Raw genomic sequence first — 22,899 nt, forward strand, 5'->3', positions numbered from 1 at the left:
GTTAGGGAAAATAGGAAGTGACTACTAAATGCAATGAGGTGTTTTGAGAGTTGATTAAAAATTGACTGTGGTGATGGTTGCACAACTGAATATACTGAAACCCACTGAGTTGTACACTGAGTTGTATGAATTGTATGATATGTATGAATTATATCAATAAAGTCGTTTTTTAGAAAAGAATTTTCCTAAAGTTACACGCTTTTCAGTAGCAAAATGAGGGCTAGGGCACACATACCTTTGACTCAAAATCCAGTGTTCTTTTTCAGTATGAGAGCCAGATCTTTGAGCACCCAGTTCAGCCCTTACCAGGTGTCCACTTGGAGACAGGAAACAGCCCTTCCCCCAACTGCAGCCAGTCAACCTGTGCGTCGCATCATGGCCCCAGCCTGCCTCTCTAAGGATTTCTCTGCTACTGTCCTCTAACCACATTGACCCTCTTTCTACCTCTCCAAGAATCATTTGTTCCGGCCTCAGGTCCCTGCCTCAAGGCCTTTGCACTTGTTCTTTTTTTTTTTTGAACCCCAAACCCTCTTTCCCCACATCTTGGCAAGTCTGACATTTTTCTCACTGATCAGGTGTCAACCTGAAAGTCCTCCACAGTGAGGACTTTGAAAGTGAAAATCATCCCAGGACTGAGAAAGTACAACTCAGACTGTAATAGACCCAGATGAGGCCAGCAGCAAGATCAGCAGAAATCAGTATTTCTCACAGGGCCACGTTGTACCTGCAAAACAACTAATACCCCATACTTCTAAATGATTGTGCTTACTTTCCAACTGCTTACCCAGCCCTACTTTGTTCTTGCCACCTTTTGAATAAAAATGGCTCATTCATCCACTTACTAAACTGCCCTCTTCATGACAGCATCCATCCAGAGTTGATCCCTGCTTCCCCTAATTCTCCTCAGAATCATTCAGGACAAACCAACCCTAGAAAAAGCCCTCAATGCCCACCCCAACCAAGTTTCCTAATTTCCCGAAGTGTGTGCTAAGCCGCTTCAGTCGTGTCCAACTCTTTACGACACTATGGACTATAGGTCACCAGGCTGCTCTGTACATGGCATTCTCCAGGCAAGAATACTGGAGTGGGTTGCCATGCCCTCCTCCAGGGGATCTTCCCCACCCAGGGATCAAACCCATGTCTCTTACGTCTCCAGCACTGGCAGGCTGATTCTTTCTCACTAGTGCCAGCTGGGAAGCCCCTTTAGAAGGTATTCTGTAAAAAGTTAATAAACCTAGTTCTGATTACAGGTACATTCCTAGTGGTCTTTATCTGATGGACTTTTATCAACAGAGAAGCTTCCCATAGCCATTCCATCAGTCTATCACAGTTTTGTGGCTTTTATTGAATGATTACCATCTTACATTGTCTTTCTCCCTTCACTAGGATGTAAGCTTCACAAGAGTAGGGACCTTGTTTGTCTTGTTCTCAACCCAATGCCCAACGCACATTCAGTTCAACCGCTCAGTTGTGTCTGACTCTTTGCGACCCCATGGACTGCAGTATTCCAGGCTTCCCTGTCCATCACCAACTCCCAGAGTGTACTCAAACTCATGTGTATCACGTCGGTGATGCCATCCAACCATCTTATCCTCTGTCGTCCCCTTCTCCTACTGCCTTCAATCTTTCCCAGCATTGCACATTAGACACCAGTAAATGTTTTCTGAATGAAAGGAGTGTTTAAACTCAGTTAGATTTCCCACTTTCTAGGACTCTTTCAGCTAAACCACACTGTCTCTCCTGTTAATTACTCATTCCTAGTAAGAGGATGGGAATTAGCTAGCATATGAGAAAAGCAGAGGTGTAGACAGGGGAAGCCCAAAAAGGGAGATTGGCAACTAGTAGGTAAAACCCCCAAAGGGCAGGTCCCAGAGTGTGGCCAAGGTCACAGGTAGGATTCCTGGAGAGCAGGGTTGCATGGTGAAGGGAGGTACTCCACAAATGCTCACCACACTGCATGAACCAACTGAGCTCTGATTCCCTTTCCTGCCCTCCAACCAATCACAGCCTATATCCTGAGACATGAAATTTCTTTAAAGTAACTAACACATTTTCCTTGGTCCCCTACCCCAGTCCCTAATATATAGATTTATTTAACATGAAATTAATAGTTATGTGTTGAAATCATAGTTTGACCCACAGTCTGTTCTATTTTGTTTTAGATATTTTCCCCCAAATCCTCCTCAGACACAGATGCAGACAAGGAGCTGAACGGGGATGGGCTGGTTTTGCCCAGGGCTGGCAAACTCAGTGAGTTCCTCAGTCCAGAGGAGGAGACAGACTCTACTTCTGACTCAACTGGGAGTTTTTTTGAGACTCTGCAGGCACTGAGGCAGAAAGACAGGTGGTGCCTGTTGGAATCCCTTTATCCATCTGACCCAGACAGTAATGAGAGCCTCTCTGAAGAGGATGAGGACCTGGAGCATTTCTTCCGAGACGAAGACAGGGGGAAGCCACAGGTGCAGTACCCCCCATCTGCGAGGTAAGGCAGCGCACAGCTCTGGCCAAGCCGCGTTGTGACTCTAGGCCTCATCTTCCTCCTCAGTAAAACAAAGACCTCCTTCTGCAAGTGCCGCTTACCCATGCTCCAGCTCAGCATCAGCCAAACGTGTCTGATTCCTACCCAGCAGTCCTTAATCACGCTGGGTAACCCTTAGTCAACTGAAACTTTGGGATCGATTAAAGAGATGCCTTTCCCAAATATGCTACCTCCCTGAGAATGGCACCAAGGTCCATTTACCTTGCCAAGCCCTGCTCTATGCCATTATACTTTCTCTCTTGTAGTATTTCTTTTCTCCTCCCAATAATCCGGTAAGCAGATATCATTTTTGCCATTCTGCAGTTGAGGAAATGAGGTTCCAGGAGAACCTTGCTGGAGGCCACATAGCTGGTAATTGTTTGAAGCAAGTTTTGAACCTGGGCCTGACTCTAAAGCCCTCCTCCTCATCATTGCCCTCTTCTCTCTACCAAATGAAAAGATTAGAGTGCAAAGTGGAAAACTCTTAGATCAATTCTAAGAAGAGACTTCCTTCTTAGGGCTGCCAGGTTGGCCTGTGGGAAGGAGAGAGGCTGAGTTGAGAAAAGCACAGGCAGTTTTTGTAGGCAGATGACTAGAAGCAATCAGTCATCTGCCTACAATGCAGGAGACCCGGGTTCGATTCCTGGGTCAGGAAGACCCCCTGGTGAAGGAAATGGCAACCCACTCCAGTATTCTTGCCTGGAGAATCCCATGGACAGAGGAGCCTGGCGGGCTACAGTCCGTGGGGTCGCAAGAATCAGACATGACTTAGCGACTAAAACCACCAGCCACCAAACCAGAGGCCTATGGGGCTATGATGTGAGGCTGATAAACTAGGTGTGACCTGATGGAAGTGGGGGAAAGGCAGAGGATCTTGGAGGAGCTGGGCATCCTGGCCGTCCCATCCTCCACGCATACAGCTGCTCTGTCCCCCAGGTGTGGCTCCGTGAGGCGCTGCAGCTCCTGGGGTACCCTGCCCTCCCGTACTCCCAAGGCTCAGCCGCAGCCACCGTCCAGCTCCAGGCCTCCCTCCCAGCAAAGAAGCATCAGCTCCTGGATGTCGTCCATCACCGTCCCTCAGCCGTTCCGCATGACGCTGCGCGAGGCCAGGAAGAAGGCGCAGTGGCTGGCCTCCCCTGCCTCCTTTGAGCCCGAGAGGCGGCAGGCCGAGAAGCAGGGCCGGGAGGAGGCCGAGTGCCACCGGCAGTTCCGGGCCCAGCCCGTGCCTGCCCACGTCTACCTGCCCCTCTACCAGGAGGTCATGGAGCGCAATGAGGCGCGCAGGCAGGCAGGGATCCAGAAGAGGAAGGAGCTGCTCCTCTCTTCCTTGAAGCCCTTCAGCTTCCTGGAGAAGGAGGAGCGGAGAAAGCAAGCTGCTCTGCAGAGGGACATGGCCGCCACCGCCGCCGCTACAGCCAAAGTCCCCAAGCAGAAGGCCACCAGGAGGATCCCCAAGTCCGTTCTGGAGCCAGCCCTCGGGGACAAACTCCAGGGTAAAGACATCCTTAACCTCCCGGCCCCCTCCCATCCGGAGGTGCTGAGTGGGTGCTGTGGAGGAGTGAGTTGGGCTCAGGGGTCAGCCTGGCCATGGAGATGGGCTGTTCGGGGGTGGCCCCATCAGAGACCTTGCTCAGTGCAGGCCCAGGCCATAGGTAGGGTTGGGTCGGCCGGTACAATAGGGGCACCTGGTTGGCAGAGGGGTAGGAGGCCCCAGGTTCATTCTGATGACCTCGTCTGTCTCAGTAAGTGGATGCCAAAACCTCTGTTGGCAGCACAGGCACCGGAGCAGAGAGCCACTGAGATGTCTGGGGACCAGCCTAGGCCAGTACCACTGCTAGCCAGCTGCCCCCAAGGAAAGGCCCCCTCCCACCTCCTGTGAGGTACTTATTTCAAGAAGCAAAGCTTCTTGACTCTGGCTTTATTCGCTCCTTCAGTAACACATGCCACACCCCAGGTGTGAAGAAACAGATGTGGAGTTTGTGGACAAGGGAGGGAGGCAGACAAATCATTACAAATGTGACGAGTCACTTGAAGGGGATAAAGGGGGAAGCCTGGGGGAGCCTGTGGAACATGTAACAGAGGGACCTGACTTAGAGTGTGGTGAGGCGTGGGAACAGTGAAGGAAGGTCCCCAGGGAAAAGTGAGCGTGGGGGCTGACCCTGAAGGAGGAGCCGTGGGGGGGAATTAGAAGAAAAGCAATGAAGAGTGTATCAGGAAGAAATAGCACTGAAGGTAGAAAGCTGAGCGCATTCAAGGCATGGAAAGGTAGAGGGGAAAGAGAAAGAAGAGGGGTGGGACAGACAGGCACAGGCTAGGCCTGGGGCCTTGCAGGCCACGGGAGGGAGTTTGGCCTTCATCTCAAGGGCAGCAGGGAGATACTGAAGGGGTTGGGTTTTGTTTTGTTTTTCAGACTTTATTTATTTGGCTGTGCAGGGTCTTCGTTGCGGCATGTGGGATCTAGTTCCGCGACCTAGATCTGTTATCTGGATTGAACCTAGGCCTCCTGCATTGGGAGTGTGGAGGCTTAGTCATTGGGGTAGTCTCCACTGAAGAGTTTTAGGGTGGCTCGTGGTCAGATACACAGTTCAGAAATCTCACTCTGCTCTGGGGATAATAAAGGGGGATGGGTGAGCCCAGTGGGATTGTGATCTACAGAAGCCTGTATCAGTGACTCGAGAAATTATGAAGCAGAGAGGACGAAAAGAGGCTGGCCCAGAGAGAGGTTAAGGAGGAGGAGACGGCAGAACCTGTGACTGACTGAAATGAGACAGGAGGCAGCAAGAGTGATGTGGGCTTGGGGAGTTGAGTGGACAGTGGGGCCTCTGCCCAAGAAGGGAGACCTGGGAGAGGAGCTGGGGTCTGGCCCATCCCTCCTGCTTCATCTCTGAAGAAGGCGCTGTAGAAAGTGCTAAGTGTAAATGGTAGCTGCTTCTGCAGCCTGACTGGCACATAGCAGTAGTGTCCTAGTCAACATTCATTAGGGCACTCTCTAGAAAAAAAGAGAAAAAAAAGGAAGTTGTAGTGTTTGCCATTTTCATGGAATAAATACTCCTATCATGGCCAATTTTAAGCTTTCCACATGGTGCCAACTGGCTTGCAAAATTCCTGGAAAGTTAATCACGGGTTCCAGCCTTGTTACACTCCATCATTGCAAGTATTTAAGAGGGAAAGCTCTCCAAACCTTTTGGTATGAAGCTTGGTCCCTTCTCACCCACTGCCACCCTGACTTCTCTTCCACAGAAGCTGAGCTCCTTAGGAAAATTCGCATCCACATGAGAGCCCTAGACATGCTCCAGAAGGCCTCCTCCCCCATCGCCCCCTCCAGCAGCCAGGCTGACCCACAGCCTCGAACAGCCACCCGCACCCGGGAGGAAAAGCTTGGGTTTCTGCACACTGACTTTGGATTCCAGCCTCGGGTGAATCCTGCTGTCCCTGATTACGAGGAGCTTTACAAGGCCTTCCAGAAGCGAGCTGCCAAGAGAAGAGACACCCGGGAGGCAACGCGCAACAAGCCCTTTCTGCTGAGAACCGCCAGCCTGTGTCACACGCGGAGGCCCTGTGATGTCGCCGCCTCCGAAGGTAGAAAGGTGAGAGCTCAGGCGGGAAGGCCAGGGCTGAGGCCCAAACACAGGAGGGCCCAAGTCTCAAAGGAAGGCGCTTCTCTCAACAGTTTTCTGTCTTAAAAAAATAAAAAGACACTGGCTCATCTGTAAGCAGATTCACAGATCCTAAATATTTATGACCACAAGAATACTTCCCTTCCTTTCTTCTGGGTAGAGGGACTTTGCAGAAAGAAGTCCAAGCAAGTCTGGAAGCCAGGGAGTTGGGATCCATTAGCCACGTCCCAGTACCAATTCCAAAGAACTCTTCTCTAATTAAAAACTTTGGGATTGATATCCAAGTCTTGGCCCTTAGATCTCATTACCCTTGTTTTAATCCCAAGAAAGAAATGAAGACTCTGACTAGTACTTCACCACAGTTGAATCCCAGTGAAGACAAGAAACTAATTGCACATGCTGTCCCACCAACATCAGCCTTTGTTTCTTCTAGGAATCTCCACAGCCACCCACCACACGCCTGTCGAGGAGTCGTTCTCTGAATGGCCTTGCTTCCCTCTCTGCCAACACCCTCCCCGTACATATCACAGACGCCACCAGGAAGCGGGAATCTGCGGTCCGGTGAGTGGTCAGGCTACACGAGGCTCTTGGTGCTCGGATCTTGGCCCAAATGCTGGAACGCACCCATCTGCTGAGCCTCCTCTCCTGTTATCAGAGAGACGGAGAAAGGGGTGAAAGGGGAGCCTCTGATCAGGACAGGAATTCATGTGACCCTCACACACTGAGTGCTGCAGAATGCCAAGCCATCACTCAGCCAGTATCCTTGGGGGAGTGACTTTGTGCTGGGCACAGTGTTAAGGTTGGAGATACCTTATGGAACCTATAGTTTAATATCTAGTCTGAAATACAGAAAAGCAAAGAAGCAACTATTATATCTTGTGAGTAGTATAATGATGGGGGAATATGGGGAACTGTAGGGGCACTGGGCAGCCTGGGTCTCTTGTAATAGATGTCTAAGGTGAAACCTGAAGAATGAGGAGTCAACCAGACAAAGGCTGGAAAGAAAGAAGTTTCCAAACAGATGGAGATCCACTGGTGAAAGAGGAAGCTATAGGAACAGGAATTCAGAGAAGCCTGAACCTGTGTGTGTGACCCTGCCATTAAGATGAGGTATCCATGGCAGAGATTTGAGATTTTCTGATTCATCTTGGGGAACTATTTTAAGTCAGTTGGGAAACAGGAGCCCCCTCATTTTTAACTCTTTAACTGACCTGACAGTCCTGGCGGTGGTCTCATCCAGCCAGTGCCCCAGCAGGAGTTCCTCCAGCAGGCCTCTGAGCTGAAGACAGCAGGCGTGGTCACCGTGTAACAGGTGGCTTAGCCCTGGGAGGACGGGCATCTCAGTGCCCTCCTGTGGGGCTCACAGGAGTGCACAGAATCTCCTTGGCTGCTGAAGACCCACAACAGGGATTTTAGAAATATATTTAGAATCTAAAGGATATTCCCTTCTTCCTCAAATTTCAAAGCTGCTAAATCAAGGCTCAGTGCATCAGTATTCTGAGGTCTCACTATGGTAGGTCTCATGAACCAGAGGGTGGTGCACCTGCAGAGGATGTCCATGTCTGCGTTCTGGCAATAGGGAGTTTGACGTTTTAGCAGATTAAACTTCCCCACTCTCCTTCCTAGTATATCCATTTGAATATAAACATCCAACTGCAAGAGTCTTGACTTTTTTGGTAGAATTCTCAATAGTACCTTGTAGAATATTTACACAAACTGAATGCTGCAAGTTAACCCCAAATTGTCTGTGCATTGAAGGAGACCCATTTCCAGGTCTCTGTGGAAATGCAAATATGTATTCCCAAAGGACCATGAATTCAGGCACCTTCCAATCTACCATTTACAGCACAGTTGTCAAGGGCAGAGGCTTGGGAGTCAGACATCCTGGTTCTAATTTTGGCTTTCACTTACATGTTGGGTAGCTTTGAGCAAGTAGCTTACCCTCGAGGCCCAGTCTTGTTGCCTATAAACAGGGAGACTTACTGTCCTTACCTCAGATGGCGGCTGTTAGGATTACAAAAGCTAATGGCTATAAAGTACTTATTGGTGCTTGTTTGTACTTGGGTCAGTGTAGGTAGCTCAGCAAATGGTGGTTATTAGTATTACTCTTTCCAGATAGCAGGAAGCCTGAGTGTAAGAGTATTTTATCTCATGTCTTCCAGTTCAATTGATGAACTTCTTCTAGGGTAGAAACTCACTGTCCATGGTGCTGGAAAGGCTTCATCTGCCAGTGCATTTAAACACAGAATCTTATTCTTTCTGAAATCCCACTGTGGTAAATTAGTCACCTGTTCATAGAAAAAACCAACTGACTTTCCAGAGAGGTTACTAAGATTGCTTTAAATTATACCCAGGTTGGTCATCTGTATTTCTTCTTTGCCTCTTCCCTTTAGATGTTCACTTGAGAAAAAGGACAAAGCAGATGAAAGTACTCAGTGGTTGGAGATGCATAAAAAGAAGTGTCAGGCGATATCTAAATCTGTCACCTTGCGTGCAAAAGCCATGGATCCCCATAAAAGCCTGGAGGAGGTGTTCAAAGCAAAGCTGAAAGAGAATCGGTCAGTGTCCTCCATGTGTCAAAGGGATAACTATCTTGGGAGCCATTTGCCTTGAAAATGGGGTTATTACAGTAGGCTCCTGTAATCATAGTCAAGAATTTTGCCAGGCAGTTAGGAATTTCCAATGTCTATGGGAGTTACTCCATTTAACTGGAATTAAAGGTACTCCAGATTGGAAAAACCTGGAATTCACTCTAAAAGTCTTTATTAATTTCAGGAACAATGACCGTAAAAGAGCAAAAGAGTATAAGAAAGAACTGGAGGAAATGAAGAAAAGAATACAAAGGCGGCCGTATCTCTTCGAACAGGTTACCAAGGTAAATCTAAAGTATCATTTATTTTCTTGTCTTGGATGAGATGGCTCTTAGACATTATGAAACAGTTTAATATCTGGGTATTAAACACTTCCCTTAGGCTCAGAAAGATTCTAAATTTGGCTCATTTTATTATTACTACCTTTCCCAAAGTAAGTAGTGCATTGGTGAACACTGGACTGATTTCATCCAAGACTGGATTCCAAAGGCATTTATAAAGGGATATTTCTCTTCCTGGGGTTTTCACTATAGTTTACAGTTTGAATCAGAATGGAGGTTAGATCCTAGACATACAATTGACAGTCTGGCGCTGTTGGGAGTATCTCTAACTTGCTAACATCACCTCTCCTCCTGTAGTGCTGGTGCCCCGGGCATCCCCAGCCTCTAGAGCTGTGGCACATTTATAGGTCCTCAGGGGTTGGGATGCTTGCAAGTAACCCCACAAGGCCTCTTCCAGGTTATGTGGCTTTCTGACTGCAAGATTCTCTTTAATATGTTCTCTAGACTTTCAGGGAAGTTGGACTCAGTTGAGATTTCCCTAAGGAAGCTCTGGAGTTAACTTGAACAGCCTTAGAAAGGCCACCATCCCAGACAGCTTTGAGATGCATCAGACCCTGTAGATCTCTCTCCTCTCCAGAGTTTCAAACAAAAGTTGGCATTCTGTAGTGACCTGGATCGAAATGCTGGGCATTATCAGTGCATTACTGAGGCATTTCCTGGGTCCAGTCCTCCCTAGCTCCCTGCGTATTACACATACACACACTGGATTGTCTTGGATTTACTTAGCAACTTAGATTTCTAAGTAAAAATTTCTCATAATGAATTTTGCTCTTTATGTTAGCTTTTTCCTAGGAAGCTCACTCTCAGATCTCAAAAGATCTTTCACCACTCTGGGGAAAAATATCACTTAAACAAATATGCAAAAAATAACCCTTTTCTGGTCTACATACAGACCATCCATCCTGTTAAGAATGTTACTAGTGCACCTTATTTTCAGTCTGTTATATGTAAGTGTTCCTGATGATGGTTTGGTTGCTTTTGAATCTTAAATGTTTTTAGTCCATCTTTTTCATTGTTGTCTCACTTGGTCTTCCAAAAATCTGAATCCTTGGCTGGCAAAGGTGTGGTTCCCAAAACAGCAACTGGCATCTCCTGAGAGTATTAGAAACACAGAATTGCAGGCCCCATCTGAGAACTACCAAATGAGTATCTACATTGTAATCCGATCTTCAGGTACTTCCTATGTACTTTGAAGCTTGAAAACGAGACTCTAAGTAATTTTCATACAAATCTGTGTACAGCATTAACGGTGGGGTGGTGGGATGGGAAAGAAGTATTAAAGCATACAGATTAAACAGGCAGTTTAGAATTAATCTGGTAATTCAGCTATAACAGATTAGTTTCTATTCCACAGGACCTTGCCAAAAAGGAAGCAGAACAGCGGTATCGAGACACCCTGAAGCAGGCTGGGCTGGATGAAGACTTTGTGAGCAACAAGGGTCAGGGCAGCCGGGCTCTACAGTGGAAGGAGCAGTGGGAAGTCGGTGATTGTCCCAGGTGATTGGGGTCATCCTGCAGCTCTCGAGCTGCATCTCTAGCAGTGCTGCTGGGAGGAAGCTTTAGAACACTCATTCATATTCTGAGGTCACAGTCCTATACTAACAGTATACTAAACCAGGAATCTCCAAGTAACACATTTAAATTTGGTGCATAGTGCAGTTGTGAATAAAATATAACCATTGTATATTAGGTCTAGATTCCTTCAATATGAAACAGATCATTTTTCCAATTTCAGTCCAATGCCTTCACTTTTGAAGAAAAATCATGTATACTTTTACTTCCTATTAAATGTTAAATTACACTCTGACAAATGAAGACAGAAACCTTTATAGAGCCCAATAAAAGCTGTAAAATCTTGATCAAAGCCTTTCTTTTCCCTTTAGCATGGTCACCATGGCTTGTTCAAATCCAGAATTTTTAAAAAGTAACTCATTAGCACCAACTCCTCCATTGATATCATCTGAGTCAAAGGGAAAAAAGTACAGTATTTCCATTTCTCTCAAACTTTGTTTTGTTAAGTCCTAGCAGCCCTTTCCCTAATTCCTATCTCAGTTTTCCCCCTAGAAATTTGCCTTTATTATCACAGAGAATAATGATAATGTTGAAACCAAACTTATGCCTTACATGATGGTTCCTTTAAAACTTAAAATTGTATAATGCTTTAATTTATTCTGCAGCACTCATGAAACTACAAAACGTGGCAGCAGGAATCCACAGCAGGATTTAGAAGAATCTCTGGAACAGCTTTCAAGTCCCAAGAAAGAACTGGAGGAGCTGTCTTACAAATTACCAGATAATTTCAGAACACTTGCTTAATAAGGATACTTACAATACTGCTTTTGAATAATATCAAGCAGCAAACTTGGGCAAAACTTGGATTTTGAGTCATGGTTACTTCTGGAGAATGGGGGAAAGAAAAGTAGATAACAGAGAATGATCCAAGTTAAATCAAAGTGAAAAGTTCAAGATGGAGAGATCAGAGCTGATTAATGGTTCTTGTGCCTCACACTTAAGCATTTGTACAGAAAAAAGGTGTAAGCCTTCCTGGTCAGGAAACAAATGGGTCATATGGGCTAGCTGTAAGACAGCAGGAGATAGAAGAGAGACTTGAAAATATTGTCCTGCTGAACTATCAGCCTAGAATTGCCAGATAAACCACATTTTCAACAGAAACCAGAAATCTGCATGTTGGCAACTAATTTAAAAATTACTGGGAATCCCCTGGTGGTCCAGTGGTTAGGACTCTGCTTTCACTGCCAAGGTGTGGGTTCATTCCCTAGTCAGGGAATTAAGATCCCACAAGCTGCATGGCCCAGGCCCGCCCCCCCCAAAAAAAAAATTATTTGGAAATAATGTGGGGCAAAACAATTCACATTCGTGTATCAGATTTAGCCCATGGGGGATGACACCTTGGCAACCCAAAATACAGGGTTTCCAGTCTGAACACTATCGACATTTTGGGCCAGATGACACCTTTGGGTGAGGGAGCTATATGCTGTAGAATGTTCAGCAGCACCCATGGCCTGGCCTGGACTCACTGGATGCCGAGAGCACCCCTCTCCCCAGTTGTGACAACCAAAAATGTCTCCAGATATTGCAAAAAGTCCCCTGGGTGGCAAAATGTCCTTGGTTGAAGATCACTGTTCTAATATAAAAATAAGTGTAAGTTCTAGTATAAAATTGGCATTTTAAAAGTAGAAGTATGAACTCAGGGTAATTATGCATGTCATTAACAAACTAAGAACGATCACTGTAATTACTTTAAACAGCAGTTAATTCTTTGCTGTATCTGCTCAGAATGTGCCACTGTGTGCATGTATGTACTGTGTCAGCAAGAGGTTCACTTTAATAAATTTGAAACTTCTTCTGACAGCCATGACGTCCTACTAGTAGGTCATCTTTGGACGCTTTTCTTCTCAGCAATAATAATTAGATATTCTCTCTCAGTAACTGTAAAGATAGGATGATAGCAAGAGTGCCTGCTCTAACAGGAGAACGTTGATCATGCTTTTTAAACTACCTTTCTGGAAAGATTCAAGAATATCTGTTATTACTGCCATTTTTCCAGACTCAAACACAGTCCTTTTGGTGATAACAAGAGTGATACTCTAATAACTACCATCTGGGTTTGTTAGTTGGAGATGAAGATGCTCGTGTGAGGTGCCCCAAGACTTCTGAGCTCAGTTTTACCTGCATGGACTCCTAAGCGTAAATCAGTGCCCCATCTTAAAGGGAAAGGCTGCATTATTTTCTTAATCTACTCTCTAAGAAAACAAATTTGTTTAAAACAAGGAGCCAAAAAACTGACCAGCTGTTTTATTTAAAGGAAAAACAATTGAAGCTCTGAATCATATGATTTTTAACTTAAAAAAAAAAAACAAAAACCTCTTAACATGCTACTGTATGTTCCATAAACAAAGAAAGCAAAGTGGCCAAGTAGAGGTGATTAGGACAAAAGAGTACCTCAGCTTGGGCCAAGCAGGGATTCAAGTAATTTATTTTTTTGCAGCCCAGTGGCGGAGAGTCTCTTACTCAGGTTGCTAAAGGGAGAATGTCACAACAGGACTGACATCACACCCTTCTCCAAAGCAACAAGGCATCTTGAAAGCTGAACTTCTTGGTGAAGTTTTATGGTTGGTGGCAGGATTTAGTTCACCCAAGTGAAAAGACAGCTCAGTCTGGGATGAAAACTCTTCAAAGGAAAACCTCCCCTCGACAGTCTTACTGAGAAACCGCAGCCAACACATAATCAAACTCACTTTTGGGAGAAGTCCATCCCAAAACTGTGCAGTGGGAAGAGAGGTAGGTCCAGTTACCCAGCCCATATTCACTGCTTTCTTCCTTGTCTGGATCAGATGGTAACCGAAGAGAAGCTCTCCTACATTCATCTTCTAGGCCAGGAAAGATGAACAGAGGCAAAGTGGGGTCCTTTTTTGTTTTGGTTCTGGCAAATTGTGAGCCATAAGCATCCTGTTCCTACTGAATGCACTCTGGGATCAGACAAAGCTGCTTTTCCAGGAGTCAGCACCCATGGCTCATGTCCGTCTTTCAGTTAAATCTCCTTGGTTTAGTAACTGTAAGAGATTAAAAACAAATCTGGAATAGTTACCAGTGAATAATAGGAAAAAACTCATACTAAGTGAAAGGTTTACAACTGGGGTGGGGAACACACTATAAGGGTGAGTCAGGGACAGCTAGTTCCAAAGCAAGAGCCATGCACAGACTGATGGATCTCATTTATATACTGACCTTGGGACAGCACTTGGACCACTTGATGCTGTCATTTCCACTATGGCAGTAAGATATCCTGATAATAATAATAATATTCTATAAGCCAAATTTTTATTTGTGTAATCACACTCACTAGTCAGGCAAATCAGAACTGGTAGAACCAAAAATCTCGATCAGTTAACCAAGGTACTGTTAAACCAAAGTTAGTTAACCAAAGGCTACAGGTTCAAGTAGAAGTAAAAGGAATGGGGTCCTGCATGAAAACTACAACCCAGTCATGAAAAATCAGAGATTTCCTGGCCTTAAAATACCTTTCCTGTGATGAGGAAGACAAGCCTGAGAGTCTCCAATGGGGTGGACATTCCACTCTACACCCAGGGTTCCTACTGTAAAGTGGTTTTGTATAATAATTGATGAAACTGGGTTCTATTTTATTATGAAAACAAAACGAGAAGGGAATAATACAGTGAAAACAGGATAAACATTGAGCTTGTTATAAAATCTAATCAAATAAATTTTGAGCTGGAGATATATTTGGTGATCTTAATTTAGATGAAGGTAATTTACATAGTAGGATTTAATGGTATGGAAGTTAAAGAAATTTAAAGAAAAGCATAAAACTTAGAGAAAGAAACTACAGATCTGATTTGATGCTGTATGGTAGAGATTAAGAATGCTATGTATTTCATCTAGACCGAGAGCCACATGTTTGCACTCAAACTTAGCGACGGCACTTTTGAGAAATGTTAAAGAACTGGTGATTTCTGTTTTCCTCCTCCTTTTAATTGGGAAATATTCTAAGATAAAGTCAAAGCTAGCTGGAAATCATTTATACTGGTTCTTAAGTTCAAGAATGTAAACTCAGTGGGGCTACAGAAACCCATTTGGGAAGTCCTTCAGTCCACAAGAGGTCAAAAGCCCTTGGGTCTCTGCTGGGCCTGCACAGCGAACCCTCTAATTCTCAGAAGACCTGGCCACCCTGAAGGAAAATCAAAACTGTCCAATCTGAACCATCTGAGTGAGAGTTCACTTGTAGTTCTTCATATATTTTCCATGATAATTTCTGATACTTGGCTTGGTTGTTCTCTGATATTCTTGATAAGTTATCTTTATTTTTAGAGCATATTTACAGGAGTCCAATTAGAAGTCCATCAATAGATTCTTATAGGTCTGATCTACAATGCATGGTGATCTTTAAGAAACAATTTGGAATGGCTATGTGTTGTTTTAAGGTTTGCTACTGCCTTCTCCTGCTCTGGCATCTGAGAATAATCCCTAAGGAATCAATACTCCTCATTCACTGGTAGAATGGTCAGTTAGTAGCTAGACCCTGGATGAGGAAAAAGATGAAGCCTGGAGCCTTTGGAGGCTGATAGCTTGAAAAAAAAAATGAAAGGTACTGGAGAATGTGACAAGCCTACCTTGAGAAGGAAAAGGAGGGGATGAACAATGGAAATACCTTGATGACAGGAAAATGACAGTGGTAGAGGAAAGTAAAATAAGTGAGGCTCAGACAGAAGTTTTATTTGTACACACAAGGATCCATGAGGAACACGTGACCGTGTAGGAAGTTCAGCTGCATCTAGGAGCAGCACGTTCCTCTGGTGGTGTCCACAATTAAGCGTCTGAGGCTCCCATCATAGGCCCTTGTGTTCTCCTGGGATCAAGGGAAGTTTTCTTTTCTTTTTTTTAGGCAGTTTGTGTTATTGTGTCTGCCTGAGGCTGTCACTGAGCATCACCCAGACAAGGACACTTTGAAGCCAATTCCATGTTCAAGAGAACAAATGTATTATTACTGGACTTTATGCATACACAAAACTGACCATGTCATACCCCATTTAAAAACATGTCGTGTCTCCCCAGTGCCCCTAGGATAAAATCATGTCCTGTAAGACCCTCCAAGAGAGGAACCAGCTTGTCTTTCCTGCTTTCATTTTTCCATTCCACACCTTTCTCTCCATTCCAAGTCCATTACACTCAACCCGTTGTGGTTCCATAGCCGGGCATGCTCCCTCTCACCTTCTGCCTTTGTATATACTGCTACCTTTACATCTGTTAAATTTCTTCCAAATCCCTCCCACGTCTCCATCAAGATGATTGCAATTCATCCCTCAGGTCTCAACTGAAGCTCTAAAATTTATTCCATGACTTCCCCCAAGACTAGCACGACTACCCTGAATAAAATCTGCTGGTTATTGACCTGTTGCCCTTCCCATTCTAAACTCTCCACACAGCACAACTGCAGGGCCATCATTTATATAGCTATGGAGTTATAAAAGGTAAAGGTCCTAACTCTGACTATAAGCTCTTTGAGGCAGGGATTGTATTTACTACTGTATAACTAGTACCCAGCAGGGTGCCTTGCGCTAAGTATGAGAGGATATCAATAAATTGTTGTTAATTTTATTGGGTATGATAAAAACATAATTACGAAAAACTATCTGTTAGAGGTATATACTGAAATATTTACAGATACATATATTAGTATCTGTTGAATGAATTAAGTCTTCATACATTTGGCATTTATTTGGGGTAATATGGAGTGCTTCAATTAAAAAAGGTATTTAGTAGTATGGGAGAGAAAAGCTCCAAAGTTTCAAACATTAAAAAGAAGAAAACACTGAGTGTTGTGGATTGGTATGTCAGGTAATTTGTGCTAAGTACAAAGAGAAGGAAATGATTTTCCTGAATTGGTCAACCCAATAGTTAAAGTATTTCTTTTACAGAAGAATCACAGTTAATAAAAGCAGAAGGAAAAAAGACAATCAGGATATCACTGTTCAAGCCCTAATGAAAAAACAGATCTAGGCCATGATAAGTAATGGCTGCCAAAGCTTTGACATAACCCACTGGTCAATCTTGAGATGTGTAAGAGAACAACTGAATATCGTATCTCTCCTGATGAAACCTAGTAGGAAGTAGGAGAACCACCAACAAAATATTCTTGCCAAGGGAAAAACAAACAGGAACCTAATCAAGCCCCCAAAATGTAACTACCAGTTTCCAGGATATCTGTGGATAGAGAAGTGTATCAAGCAACAAAGGGAGTCAATCAGCTAAAATAAAAATGTGGGGAATTATACAGGACAAATAATCCAATTCGTTAAATAGATAGCTATACTGAAAAAAAGAGGGGTGGACTATTAGAAATAAAAAAAGAATTATTAACCAAACGCAATATATAGGCTTTGTTTGAATCCTAATTCAAACCAACCAACCATAAAAAGATATTTCTGAGAAAAAATTTAAAAGGCTAAATATAAGATATCAATAAATTATTGTTGATTTTATTGGGTATGATACAGATATAATTATGAAAAACTTTATCTGTTAGAGGTATATACTGAAATATTTACAGATGAAATATCTGTGACTGATTTAAAATACTCCAGTATAAATAAAAACATCAACAGCAAACAGTAGGAGCGGAGTGATAAGAACAGCAGACAGTTAATTGTTGAAGATGGGTAGATACCGACCTGGGTTCATTATACTAATCTCTTCCTCAGTATATATACTCTTTGAAAACTTCCAGAATAAAAAATTTTAGACAGATATATGAAGCAGGGAAAAAAATAAAGGAAGGCTCCACGTGAGACATGTTTCAAAGTAATCACCAGAAGAAGGAGACTTAGGAAAGAACCAATGATAACAAATAACAAAAGCTTTCAATATAACATAAGCAAGAATGAAACAACGGGTCACAATGATAAATACAAGGAAGGGTTCTGGCAAAAACAGCATGCTCAGAGCCTTGTGAACTTGGGTATCCTCAGAAATATTACAGAAAAATTGAGACTACTCAAATAGGAGGCAGGGTCATTTGAACACTGTAATGGTGGACTGTGGTCTAAAGGTTATAACGAAAAGTAAAAGATACTCTAATGCCAAAGCCATGATATACAGGCTTTGGGAAAAGCATGTGCATATAAAATAAGCTCATGATGAAGTCATCTACTTCCACAACACAAGGCCAGTAGAAGAACAATCCAAAGATTCTAGAAGCCCAACTGGTTTTCATTGTTTTCTGGATCAGAACCAAGCAAATAGAGTAAGGGGTTCTTAGAATCAACCTGAAAGCCCTCTTTGATTTAGGTAATAGTTCTTACTCAACAAACAAGTGGACACATTCCCATATGCTCAGTTGGTTCAGCCTGGTTATCTCCCGGACAAACAACCCTGGCAAAATGAATGATAAATTAGGGCATGTGTATCAAGGAAACTAAAGTTGAAAGCCCCAGATGTGAAGGACCAATTTCTCAATTCAGGAGACCCTAACACTCAGGTTAGCTTAAAGGAAGATATTCTAGTCCAAGTCACCAGGAAAGGGAAACAAGAATGTTTTTCAGATCCTCTGAAGTAGATTCCCAATCATTCCCCATCTTACTCTCCACAGAAACAAAGTAAGGGCAAGAGACAGATTTACCTCCTGTGGATTTACAGCAGTTAAGACAGAAACCTCGTATGACTGCCGCCCCGACTGCATGGTCACCAGGTGATGTGTCACATCAGGCACTGAAGACAGGGGGCGCGGGGATCCTTCAGCAAGCACCTCTGAAACAGCAGGAAAAGGTTTCAGTGCAAAGTGAATCCAAAGATTTCCCTACCTTCATTAGCAAGTCTCTCATTAAGAACTCTCAAAACTGTTCCCCGAAAAACTGATTCCCACATTCCTGTTTCTTCCAAATTAATTCCTGCCTGATAATCATTATCAGTGAATTTGGAAAGTACTACAAAAGGGGGATGGGAAGAAAAGGTAAAGAATCTTGATGTAACAGCTGACCATTTCTCAATACGCAAATTTTGAGTAATATGGCTTCAGCACTATTAGCTGAATTAAACTGCATATGAATCAGGGACTCAGAGCCAACCAGCAAAGCAGTCACCAGTAATGGAAACAGCACAGTAAGTGCTGGTCAAGCGCTTAAACCTGGCTCCAAGGTTCCTACTCATTGTCTCTTCCTCTTTTGAGACCTTCCTTAAGGCTGGCTAAGGAGCTCCATGCCATTTTTATGCCTCATGCTTCAGTTATCCACTAGTATAATTTATGAAACAGAAGAGGCTTATTGTGGAAGCGCACACTCTGCCTTGTGTGCTCCATATGTAAGTTACAGAAATATGGTCTTTATACCCAAAACTGACTGAGGTATGAGTAAGGAAAACACAGGATCTGACTTATTAAATGTTTATCAGCAGAATCACCATGAAGATCTTCTGGAAACAGCTTACACATAAACCACTTAGCTCTCAAATAAATTAAGAGGGCTTTTCTAGTTTACATTGCTCTTCCAGGATACCACATAACTTAATGTTTGCTTAAAACACTACCTTCTACTCACTCAGTGTTGTTTCCCAAATGTAAGTTTTGACTTCTCAACTAGTTTAAGGTCCCTGTCTTCTACTTTTATCTTTCCCATGGTGCCAGGTACACAAGTAGGCACTGAATAAATGCATGCTGACCTCACCTGTTAAGTTTTTCAGAGAAGAGGGCCTGGCCTGTGTAACTTGGGTGAACTTTCTATACCAGAGAGGAGCAACTGTTTCCTACACAGCCCTTTCTTTTCTCCAGAAGGTATGGCTTTTGAAGGTATGGAGAAATTGCTTTAATTCTCCTCTGTAAAACCTGGTTATGTTCTGTTTAAATGTTTTAAAAGTTAAGTTCTTCCATAACTGCAATAGGAAAGATAGAAATAATTGGGCTAGGATGCTAGGATTATGGATAATTTTCTTCTTAAAACTTTTTATTCTTTTGTTACATTATCTTTTCAATGAAAAAAATTTTTCTTAAAGATTCACTTATCCACTTCAGAGACAACACAAATGGTAATCATGCCATTTCTACTCACAAGAAATGAAATTAATTAAAACCTCCGTTTCGGAGAAAACCCCATTCCTTAGTCCCTAGTTGCAGCCAGTTTCCCCAAACAAAGGCGAGTTGAAAGTCTTACCATCATCAACTCCTAGGATAGAATTGGTATTTGGTAGGTTCAAGGACTCTCCACCAAGGCTGGGCTGAGAATTCATAGACACCAGGTTTTTACTGGTTACTGAAGCCTCTTCAAGCAAACTACTGCCCATTAGTGGCTCAGCTGCACAGAGAATAGGATGTGAGAGACATACAGCACTCAAGGCTGTGCCTGGTCCCCATTGTCCTTCAGGGGAAGCTGGCCTTTTCTTCCAGAACTAAAAGTTAACCTGTATCTTGGATGTCACCTCCTATTTCACTTACTTTTGGGAAGCAAAAATAAACCTAGAAGGGAAGAAATGAGCCTCATGGATAAACACCCTTGCTAGTGATCAGCATCTAGATAATTAACATACGATATAGGATGGGTGCATCCCTAAAAAGGAGTATTCAGAATAAAATGATTAAGGAAAGACATAGAAAGGAATAACAATAAAATGTATTATCAAATTTAAGTTAGGGTAAAAAAAGGGGAGTCATGACTGATAAGTAAAAAATGCTTAAACTACTGTCATACAGAAATCTTCACCACAGTGACACACAAGTGCTGGTTCGTGCATCAGCACCAGTTACCACCGAATTCGCTAGAGGAACTTTAAAACTATAGACTCTGGGGTTTTACTCCCAAGGAATCTCATTTATCAGGTTGTTTGGTGTTGCTGGATGGGAGGGGCAGACAAGCAATATAAAATATATGTTTTAAAAACCTGCAAACAATTTTACTGTACAGCTAAATTTGGAAACCTCTAGTCCACCAAATGAAACCAGTCTCTCTACCCAAAACAGAAGCAGAAAATTTCCATATTAGACAGGCCAGTTATTTGCCTCTTTGAACCCCCAAAATATAGCCCTCCCTCTACCTTCTTCTCCTTACCAGCTGGTTCCTGCTCTTGACTCCCAGCTGCTCCCATCTGCAAGTGATGCTTTCTCATATGCACATTCCTGCTCCCACTCTGAGAGAAGGTCTTTCCACAGACTTGACATTGATGTGGCTTCTCTCCTGAAACACAGACCAAAGAGACAGGGTGCATTTCTGACAGTAAGAAAATGGACTCAAGCCCTAGATGGAGAAGCCCAAAGGATTCAAACTAAACACGAAGAGGCTGCTCCTTCTCGCATTCCCCAGGCTCTCAACTGCAGTCCCCGGGGGAAGGCTGGAAGCCACCAGGCGGGCTTAGTATACTCACTGCTCCCAGCCTCGGAGGCTCTCCAGACCCACTGGACTGCTGCTTCCACAAAACAACCTCTCTGGTATAAGACCATGGGAGACACAGAAGATTTCCTACTCCTTTCAGATACAGTCTTCCATGAACCTCAAGGACATGCACTATCCTCAAGGATTCCAACCCTAGATTCATAATACACCTCTATCTCAATTCCTGCCACAACTCTCAGTCTTCAACATTCACACTGGTGGTTCTTGTACACAGTGATCTGAACCATCCCGTATGTCCTCAAGTCTGAAACCCTAAATCTCCATTTTACCTACCTGACAACCACACCTAGGGCAGCGTCAAAGACTCTTGGCCTACATCTAAGTAGTAGATAGCAAAAACTAAGTGAAATGACCAGAAAATTTCCAGAAGAGACAAAATCTATAGAGGCAGAAAGCTGGTCAATGATTGCCTGGATGTGGGGTGGGAGGAGGAACTGACAGCAAAGGGCACAAAGGAACTTTTGGTGTAATACAAGTGTTCTATAACTGGATTGTGAGGATGACCGTATAATCCTATATACTGCCTAAAAAATCACTGATGTGTATATTTACAATAGGTGAATATTAAGGTATTATAGGTCTAAAAGCTGTTAAAAAGTAAGTATAATGGGGACTTCCCCGGTGGTCCAGTGGCTAAGATTTCGAGCTCCCAATGCAGGGGGTCTGGTTCAGTCCCTGGTCAGGGAACTAGATTCCACATGCCGCAACTAAGAGTTCACATACAACAACTAAAGATCCCACATACTGCAGTGAAGATCAACGACTGCATGCTAAGATGCGGTGCAGCCAAATTAATTAATTTTTAAAAATAACTATAACAGACTGAAATATAGTGAACATATAGAAACACATGAATTCAAAATAATACTAGCAAAAGAGAGAGAAAAAGCAGTGAAAGTAACACCACTAGAAATAATCAGAGCACCAACTTCTTATTCTGAAACTCAGTTAAAAGAATTACATATGTATCCTTTCATGTGCAAATTACGAAATAATCCTAGTCAATAGAGATCTATTATACAGAATAATTCCAGCTAACAAATGTGAATAACAAAATTAGAAAAATTAACATTTTATAACCCCAATGAAGTAACGAATTTAGGCATATTCAAAAGATGAAATCATTAAGTCAAAAGGTTGCAAGGGAACGTTACAATGAGGGGATTAAGGTGTTAACCACCTGAACCAACTGATCAACTGTGACAACCAAGCTCTGTGTGCCTCCTGAGGTGATGCAAAATGAAACCCATACAACCACACATAACATACCCTTGCCAAAACCTTTGAACCTTTTAGGAGATATAGGGGAACAAGTTAAATGACACAAAATGAGGTAAACCAACACATCCAGAACGTGAGATGAACCATAGGACCTGACTGACTCTGTTGTGCTGTAAGTCTAGAACACGAAAATCAGAAAGTATAGACAGATCTATATTCAGGACTTTTTAGTCAAATGCAATAACTGGACCTTTTTTGGGTCCTGATTTAAACAAATCCACTTTAAAAGACGTCTTTGAGACAACTGGAAAAAAATTAAACATGGACTGAGTCTGAGATAAAACCAAGGTGTTATTGTTAATTTTGATAGATTATGGTAACGGCATTATTGTTACATTAAAAAAGTGTTTTTCTCTATTTTTATGTAAGTTTGACAAAATTTTACATAACAAAGAATAAAATGAAAACACTCTGTAAGCCAAACAAAACACACCTGGAAGTCCACATCTAACCCACTATTAGTTTGCTACCTCTACTTAGAATTTGTCATATTAAAAGCCCTGCTCTACCTCTAGGATCTCAGCTCTGAAATTCACATCCCTGACTGATTATACCTCTCCAACTCCCTTGCTCCCATTAAACTGCTTTGTTGTCTTTATGACAAATAACTTATAGTTCCTTCTCTCCATTCCTCTCATT

General features: G+C 43.2%; 2 protein-coding genes across 5 annotated transcripts in view; one reads left to right on the forward strand and one right to left on the reverse strand.

The window, feature by feature from the left end:
- FAM161B (family with sequence similarity 161, member B) overlaps positions 1–12,443 on the forward strand; it is a 13,403-nt gene extending 960 nt beyond the window's left edge. Inside the window, exons 2-9 of the mRNA XM_010855772.1 lie at positions 2,163–2,482; positions 3,455–4,011; positions 5,759–6,105; positions 6,569–6,696; positions 8,529–8,693; positions 8,911–9,010; positions 10,422–10,564; positions 11,245–12,443. Coding sequence (XP_010854074.1) covers positions 2,163–2,482; positions 3,455–4,011; positions 5,759–6,105; positions 6,569–6,696; positions 8,529–8,693; positions 8,911–9,010; positions 10,422–10,564; positions 11,245–11,383 — 1,899 coding nt within the window. The 3' untranslated portion in view covers positions 11,384–12,443. The remainder of the gene's footprint in view (positions 1–2,162; positions 2,483–3,454; positions 4,012–5,758; positions 6,106–6,568; positions 6,697–8,528; positions 8,694–8,910; positions 9,011–10,421; positions 10,565–11,244) is intronic.
- A 425-nt stretch (positions 12,444–12,868) lies between these two features.
- The window catches only part of ZNF410 (zinc finger protein 410), a 43,083-nt gene continuing 33,052 nt past the window's right edge, over positions 12,869–22,899 (reverse strand). For 2 of the 4 annotated variants that reach the window (XM_010855775.1, XM_010855776.1), the window contains 4 exons: positions 20,638–20,763; positions 19,747–19,887; positions 18,225–18,352; positions 12,869–13,641 (listed from right to left, as the gene is read on the reverse strand). In XM_010855775.1, coding sequence (XP_010854077.1) covers positions 13,603–13,641; positions 18,225–18,352; positions 19,747–19,887; positions 20,638–20,763 — 434 coding nt within the window. In that variant the 3' untranslated portion in view covers positions 12,869–13,602. The other 2 variants (XM_010855777.1, XM_010855778.1) reach the window with 2 other exon arrangements.

This window comes from Bison bison, unplaced genomic scaffold (genome assembly GCF_000754665.1).
Source record: "Bison bison bison isolate TAMUID 2011002044 unplaced genomic scaffold, Bison_UMD1.0 scf7180017864368, whole genome shotgun sequence".
NCBI classification, from domain to species: Eukaryota; Metazoa; Chordata; class Mammalia; order Artiodactyla; family Bovidae; genus Bison; species Bison bison.